Below are 8,027 nucleotides of genomic sequence, written 5' to 3' on the forward strand. Positions count from 1 at the left end.
TTTCCAATACAAGTAGCTTTGAGTATTCTTGGTTGACAAAGGAATGTTTGCATTTCTAATGTTAACAAAGAAAATATCCACCACTGGCTTCTTAACCAGAGGGAGAGAAGCAGGCAGGTTTCTGGATAGAGGTTTAAGGCAAATCAAACAGGTTCACAACTAAGCATCCTATTAGGGATTCCAGGCATGGCTTTGTTTTCTGAGGGACAGCTCCACATCATCTCTAGCCAGGTTTTCCACATTGCTAACAAACTGGGGACACATTTCTGTATCAGGCTTTTGAAAGAATTTTAAGTTATATACACACACTGTCAAAACATATACTGGTGATGCTTGATATTTAAAGGAATCCTACAGTGAATCATTTATTTCCTTTGAAAATAAGGTTTTCAAAAACTGGCTACAACTCTGATTGCATGAATGAGATTCAAAGATTTCTCATGTAAAAGAAAGATCTCAACCTCCTTATACTGTGAACTTGCTTTCCAAGACTAAAAACTGGTATCTCCTCTTCAGTCTCCTTACACATCTGAAGTCATTCCTGCAATATGAGAGGCACTTTTATTAGGTGTAGCATCTATTAAAAACTCTAAAGCCAGGGTAGAATTTGCTGAACAAAGTAATAGCACTAGCCTAATAGGCATTACTTATAAGGACTTTTCCCCTTTAATATAAAAGTATAACTACAGCAGTTCAATGTACAAATACAAAAAAAGTTCTCATACTAAAAAAAAAGTACCATAATACTGTACATACAAAAACTGTTCAACAAGAATGATTTAAATATGTCTGTTCTTCTCCAGATCTGGAAGACACAAATGTAAAGTTCTGCAACTGTATTATTGCTAAGAACATGTGCCTGGGAACACTGTGTTTCCGTTTCTCCCTCTCAGCCCAGCCCTGCCTCCAGAGTCCCCTGAGCTTGGATCATGAGCCAACAGCATCCCTGAAGATAACCAGAGCCAAATGTTTACTCAATGGAAGTCATTATTCAGTGAGCTGCTGCTTACCATAACTATGAAAAGCACAGGTTTTAAGCCCGCCAGGATTAAATCCAGACGGAGGTCTTCCCATCCCCTGATTTGCTACTGGCAGTGCTTTTGTTGGACCCAGCTTTGGACCCCACTTTGGCCTTCTTCTCCCGGGGACCATGAGGGTTGTTTTGGTGACTGTAGGCCTGAATTGCCAGGTCCAAGCGTTCCTGAGCCATCCTGATCTCCCGCTGCAAAGCCTCCAGGTCAGCTGGGAGGTTCTCTTCATGGCTGCCATACTGCTGTTCCTGGGCTGTGTTGGCCTTGTTTTGCTTGTAGGCGATCTTAGCATTGGACAGTTCGGTGTACTGGATTTGATCTGGTTTGACAGCAATGTTATAGCCAGGGGGAGCAGATGGTGTATTCCAAGTGAAAGGATAATTATAAGCACCCGGATCCTCAAGTTCCCTCCTTTTACTGTTTAGTGAGTCTCGAATGGTCCCAAACCCTAAATGAAGCATCTCCCAAATGTTAAGCAAGAGGCAAAGGCCTGTAACACCATACATTATCAGAAGGAAGATGGTCTTTTCAGTGGGTCTAGAAATAAAGCAGTCTATCTTATGAGGGCAAGGAAGTCTGCTGCACACATAAAACGGGTGGACTTGGAAGCCATATAGAAAATACTGCCCTATCAGAAAACCCACCTCAAACACAGTCCTTGCCAGCAACTGCAGCACATAGATTTTCATGAGCCCATCTTCCCGAATCCGTCGTCGGCCATCATGCTTAGGTTTGGGTTGGCTCTGCTCTTTATTTTCTTTATCACTTTCTAACTCCATCTCTGGATACATCATAGGATCCTCTTCGTTATCCTCCTCCGTTTCTTCCAGAGCCCGGTGTTGTTTCCAGCGCATCGCATAGGGCTTGCTCCGAGCCGCCTTCTTGTCTGCTTCACCGTGCTCCATTTTGGCAATCTTGTGGATAGCATAACCCAGGTACATCACAGAGGGAGTTGCCACCAGGATGATCTGGAACACCCAGAAGCGTACATGGGAGAGGGGTGCAAACGCATCATAGCAGACATTCTCGCAGCCTGGCTGCTCTGTGTTGCACACAAATTTGCTTTGCTCATCGTAATAGATGGATTCTCCTCCTACAGCTGTAAGGACGATCCGGAAGACAATCAGAACAGTGAGCCAGATCTTCCCCACAAATGTGGAATGGTTGTGAATCTCCTCTAGCAGGCGAGTCAGGAAGCTCCAACTCATGGTGATTGAATTGGTATGCCCTGATAAAAGTGGAAAAATACCAAAAGAAAATCAACAAATATTAAATCTTAATTTAATTATTAATTTATGATATCTCTAGGAACTACTACTTTGAATACTTGAAATCTAACTTCAAGGTTCACAGTGGAACAAATGTTAGAATAAACAGCATCTCGGTTGGGTGCGATGGCTCACGCCTGTAATCCCAGCTCTTTGGGAGGCCAAGGCAGGCAGATTACTTGAGGTCAGGAGTTAAAGACCAGCCTGGTCAACATGGTGAAACTTTGTCTCTATACAAATACAAAAACTACCCAGGCACGGTGGTGTGTGCCTATAATCCCAGCTGCTCAGGAGGCTGAGGCAGGAGAATCACTTGAACAGAGCAAGACTCCATCACACACAAAAAAAAAAAAAAAAAAAAGAATAAACAGCATCTCACTCTCCACTATCTTCAGGCAGGTCAATTCACCTCAGTCAACACCTGTTGGCCCTACAAGGTCCTAGAAAGTATGGATTGCTTTCATGTCTCCTCTGGTTTGAAAGGTAAACTTGTAGCTACTATTTATTGAGATGTATTTCTCAGACCTCGGTTCTTTTTTTTTTTTTTTTTTTTTTTGAGATAGTTTTCCCTCTTTCGCCCAGGCTGCAGTGCAGTGGTATGATCTTGGCTCACTGCAACCTCTGCCTCCTGTGCTTAAGTGATTCTTGTGCCTCAGCCTCCGAGTAGCTGGGATTACAGGCATGCACCACCATTTTTGTATTTTTAGTAGAGATGAGCTTTCACCATGTTGGCCAGGCTGGTCTTGAACTCCTGACCACAGGTGATCCTCCTGCCTTGGCCTCTCAAAGTGCTGGGATTACAGGTGTGAGCCACCATGCCCGGCCATACCCAGGTTCTTTACACATACTATTATTTCATGAGACCTTCAGAATTTTGTGAGATAGAGATTAAAAAAAAACACAGGTATAGTTATTCGGTCCCATCACAGAAAACCACCACAGAGAACATAAAGAGGACACCTCGGCTAGACTCCACTGTGAAGGGGTGACTTATTAGGAAACTTAAATTTTAGACAAGTGCTAAAAGGGATTAAGAAGATGGTACAGCTACAAACTGCTGGCAATCATTAAGAACTAAAAAGATGAAGGGAACTAGGAAGATCTTCCCTAGCTAGGCTGTATAGCATACCAGATTTTGGTTTCACTTAGAAGCCCACAGCGAATGGTCTTGCAATAAATATTATACCCCTTTACTATATAACAGAATCTACAAATTATACTTCTGTACCTTACTTATGGTAGACATTAAAAAATGATTGCCAAACAGAATTGTGAGGACATTAAATCCAATCAACAGCAAATCCATTTAAAATAGCATTTTAAAGGATAGTTTCTTTCCGAGATTAGATTCCCAGATCTACATCCAGGATCCAGGTAAAAAACACCTAAATGGTGGCCGGGCGCGGTGGCTCAAGCCTGTAATCCCAGCACTTTGGGAGGCCGAGACGGGCAGATCACGAGGTCAGGAGATCGAGACCATCCTGGCTAACACGGTGAAACCCCGTCTCTACTAAAAAATACAAAAAACTAGCCGGGCAAGGTGGCGGTCGCCTGTAGTCCCAGCTACTCAGGAGGCTGAGGCAGGAGAATGGCATAAACCCGGGAGGCAGAGCTTGCAGTGAGCTGAGATCCGGCCACTGCACTCCAGCCTGGGCGACAGAGCGAGACTCCGTCTCAAAAAAAAAAAAACCAAAAAACCAAAAACACCTAAATGAGGTAATATATGGGAAATCCCCAATAGAACCCCAACACAAAGTAGACTTAACTTTTAACTTGTCTTCCTCCCTCTCCCAGTTTACTTCTGCAGATTACAGATGATTTGTCAGCACCACCTAAGTTTAAATACACTTTACCTGTTGTGCAGAGCTTCTGTTACCCAAAATTTTCTTAGAGAAATGATGTTTTGATTGCAATTTTTCCAGATTCCCTCTGGAAAGGAAAAAGAAAAGAGCAGGTCATAAGCTTCCTGCCACAGAAAACAATGAATCACTAAAATGTTATTTTCAGAAAGAAAGTTTTCTATGTACCATAAAAATCAATGAGAATAAGATGGAAACAGGCTTCAGTTTGAACACCAGTTTTCTCCTCCCCATACAGGTGGCAGGAGAAACTATGTAACAGGTGACCTAAAGATTCTTAAGTCACTAGTCTAAGAATATATGACAGGAAGATGAGTCAGTAGTAAAAGCATGAAGCAGATGAACTCTGGCACCTATAGGAAAAAGCCAAAGCAGAAGAATTGCAGCAAATTGAAAGTGGGTCACTAAAGGTCTTGCAAAAACCTTCACCCCGTCTGCTCTATTCCCTGAAGCAGCCAATACACCTCTCAGGGGGATTTGAGCAGCTAACCAGGAGCAAGCTGTTTAGCTAAAACACCCAACAGCTGGCTCTCAGTCACAGGAACACCCGTCTCCATAGGAGGTGATTTACAGATACAACTGCTCACAAAAAGTCACAGAAAGAAAACACCTGTATCTGTACTGGATTAAACAGCAAAACAGAAAAGTTTCCAAGATGAATTATGCTCATTATCAAGCTCTGGCAACTCTGCATACCTCTGGCCAAATGTCATCCGTAAGGAGCCCACATTTAGAAAATAAATTTAAAACAATTCCTGAATGTTATGTGTTTACAGTAAATTAAAAGGGTGCTTTGTTTTGTTGTTTAAAGATACAGGAAAAAAAACTGGAACAATTTCCAAAGGACCAATGGGGGAAAAAAAGTGCAGGCATGAAGCTGCATACAGATTTGCATATAAGCCTGGGCAATATAGTGAGACCCTATCTTTCCAAATTTAAAAAAAAAAATAGCTGGGTGTGGTGGCAGTGGTGGCCAATGCAGTCTAACCTGGTAGACAGAACAACACCCTCTTACACACACACAAACACACACACACACACACACACACACACACACACACACGGGCCAGCACAGTGGCTCAAGTCTGTAATCCCAGGACTTTGGGAGGCCAAGGTGGGGGGATCACTTGAGTTCAGGAGTTTGAGACCAGCCTGGGCAACATGTGAAACCCAGTCTTCACCAAACAACAACAATAACAACAACAAAATCCCCCAGAATTAGCATGGTGATGAACACCTGTGGTCCTAGCTACTCGGGAGGCTCAAGTGAAAGAATCACTTGAGCCCGAGAGGTAGAGGTTGCAGTGACTTGTGATCATGCCACTGCACTCCAGCCTAGGTGACAGCAAAACCTCAAAAAACAAATAAACAAAGAAGCAAAAAGATGTACATATAAAGAATCCAGGCCAGGCGTGGTGGCTCATGCCTGTAATCCTAGCACTTTAGGAAGCCGAGGTGGGTGGATCACCTCAAGTCGAGAGTTCGAGACCAGCCTGACCAACAAGGAGAAACCTTGTCTCTACTAACTAAAAATACAAAATTAGCTAGGTGTGGTGGTGCATGCCTGTAATCCCAGCTATTTGGGAGGCTGAGGGAGGAGACTCGCTTGAACCTGGGAGGTGCAGGTGGCAGTGAGCTGAGATCGCGCCACTGCCCTCCAGCCTGGGCAACAAGAGCAAAACTCCATCTCAAAACAAAACAAAACAAACAAATAAAAGAATCCAGCTGAGCATGGTGGCTCACACCTGTAATCTCAGCACTTTGAAAGGCTAAGGAAGGAGGATCACTTGAAACTGGGAGCTCAAGACTGCAATGAGCTATGATCATACAACTGCACTCCTGCCTGGGCGAAAGAGGGAGACTCTAACACAATAGAATTTCCAGTACAGCTCCCATTGCTAGCCCTGTTTCCCAACTGAGCTCACAACCTCTTTTCTCATTGAATACACAAGTTACAGAACCTCAAAACAAGAAGTAAATAATATAAAATCTTTAAATGGTGATTTAAGCCAGGTTTCCAACACAGAACTCCATGATTCTCATCCACAAATTCTCTGCAGGCTCAGATTTCCCCTAAAGCCTAAAACTTCTATTTGTTCCAATAAGCCAAAATTATGAAAATACAATTAGTTAGAACTAACTCATCTGTTTTATCTCCATCCACAAAGATAAATGTGTATCTTTTTTTTTGAGACAGAGTCTTGCTTTGTCAGCCAGGCTAGAGTGCAGTGGCACGATCTCGGCTCACTGCAAGCTCCGCCTCCCAGGTTCATGCCATTCTCCTGCCTCAGCATCCCGAGTAGCTGGGACTACAGGCACCAGCCACCACACCCGGCTAAATTTTTTGTATTTTTTAGTAGAAACTGGGTTTCATCGTGTTAGCCAGGATGGTCTCGATCTCCTGACTTCATGATCCACCTGCCTCGGAGCTCACTGCAACCTCCACCTCCCAAAGTGCTGGGATCACAGGCGTGAGCCACCACGCCTGGCTGATTTTTGTATTTTTAGCAGAGATGGGGTTTTCACCATGTTGGCCAGGCTGGTCTTGAACTCCTGACTTCAGATAATCCACCTGCCTCGGCCTCCCAAAGTGCTGGGATTACAGGCATGAGTCCCCGCACCTGGCCTTTTTTTTTTTGAGACACGGTCTCTTTGTTATCCAGGCTGGAGTGCAGTGACACAATCTCAGCTCACTGCAGCCTCAACCTCCCCAGGTTCAGGTGATCCTCTCACCTGAGCCTCCCAAATACCTGAGACCACAGTTGCACACTATCATGCCTGGCTAATTTTTGTATTTTTTGTAGAGAAGAGGTTTTGCCATGTTACCCAGGCTGGTTCTGAACTCCTGGGCTCAAGTGATCTGCCTGCTTCGGCCTTCCAAAGTACTAGGATTACAAGCATGAGCCACTGTGCCCGGTCTCTTTCTCTTAATATAACTCTGTGGGGAAAAAAATAGGCCGGACGCACTGGCTCACACCTGTAATCCCAGCACCTTGGGAGGCTGAGGCAGGTGGATCACCTGAGGTCGAGAATTTGAGACTGGCCCGGCTAACATGGTGAAACCCTGTCTCTACTAAAAACACAAAATTAGTCGGGCGTGGTGGCGCGTGCCCGTAATCCCAGCTACTCAGGAGAATGAGGCAGGAGAATGGCTTGTACCCGGGAGGCGGATGTTGCAGTGAGCCAAGATCGTGCCAATGCACTCCACCCTGGGAAAGAGCAAAACTCCATCTCAAAAAAAAAGAAAAAAAACCCGGCTGGGCGCGGTGGCTCACGCCTGTAATCCCAGCACTTTGGGAGGCTGAGGCGGATGGATCACCAGGTCAGGATACCGAGACCATCCTGGCCAACATGGTGAAACCGTGTCCCTACTAAAAACACAAAATTAGCCGGGTATGGTGGCACACACCTGTAGTCCCAGCTACTCAGGAGGCTGAGGCAGGAGAACGGCTTGAACTGGGTGGGGAGGCAGAGGTTGCAGTGAGTCGAGACTGCGCCACTGCACTCCAGCCTGGCAACAGAGCAAGACTCTGTCTCAAAAAACAAAACAAAACAAAACACCCATAACATTAAAACCCATGTATGCCTATTGTTCCATTATTGAAACGCTAAGCATGTGGGAGTTATTTATATCCTACTTCTCAAGATCACTGCCAAGGTCTGATTTTTTCAAATTCAAAAAATTGCAATCTCAGACATAAATGGGTTAAAAGAAACAAACACACAAAAAACCGCATAATCACAGCTACTTACAAATGTTTTGGTTTTCCTTGTGTCCTTCTAGTCTTTATCTAAATGAATACTCTTTCCAAATAACACTAATTTACAAAGGGATCTAGTAGCAAAAATGAATTTTTTTTTTTTTTTTT

The 8,027-nt window shown here is 44.2% G+C and overlaps 1 protein-coding gene across 3 annotated transcripts in view; it reads right to left on the reverse strand.

The window, feature by feature from the left end:
- Nucleotides 1–647: 647 nt before the first annotated feature.
- The window catches only part of GJC1 (gap junction protein, gamma 1, 45kDa), a 33,589-nt gene continuing 26,209 nt past the window's right edge, over nt 648–8,027 (reverse strand). For 2 of the 3 annotated variants that reach the window (XM_011940110.1, XM_011940111.1), the window contains exons 2-3: nt 4,153–4,228; nt 648–2,259 (exon numbers count right to left, since the gene is read on the reverse strand). In XM_011940110.1, the coding sequence (XP_011795500.1) occupies nt 1,049–2,239 (1,191 nt within the window). In that variant the 5' untranslated portion in view covers nt 2,240–2,259; nt 4,153–4,228 and the 3' untranslated portion in view covers nt 648–1,048. The remainder of the gene's footprint in view (nt 2,260–4,152; nt 4,229–8,027) is intronic. The other variant, XM_011940112.1, reaches the window with a different exon arrangement.

This window comes from Colobus angolensis, unplaced genomic scaffold (genome assembly GCF_000951035.1).
Source record: "Colobus angolensis palliatus isolate OR3802 unplaced genomic scaffold, Cang.pa_1.0 Scaffold187, whole genome shotgun sequence".
Taxonomy (NCBI): domain Eukaryota; kingdom Metazoa; phylum Chordata; class Mammalia; order Primates; family Cercopithecidae; genus Colobus; species Colobus angolensis.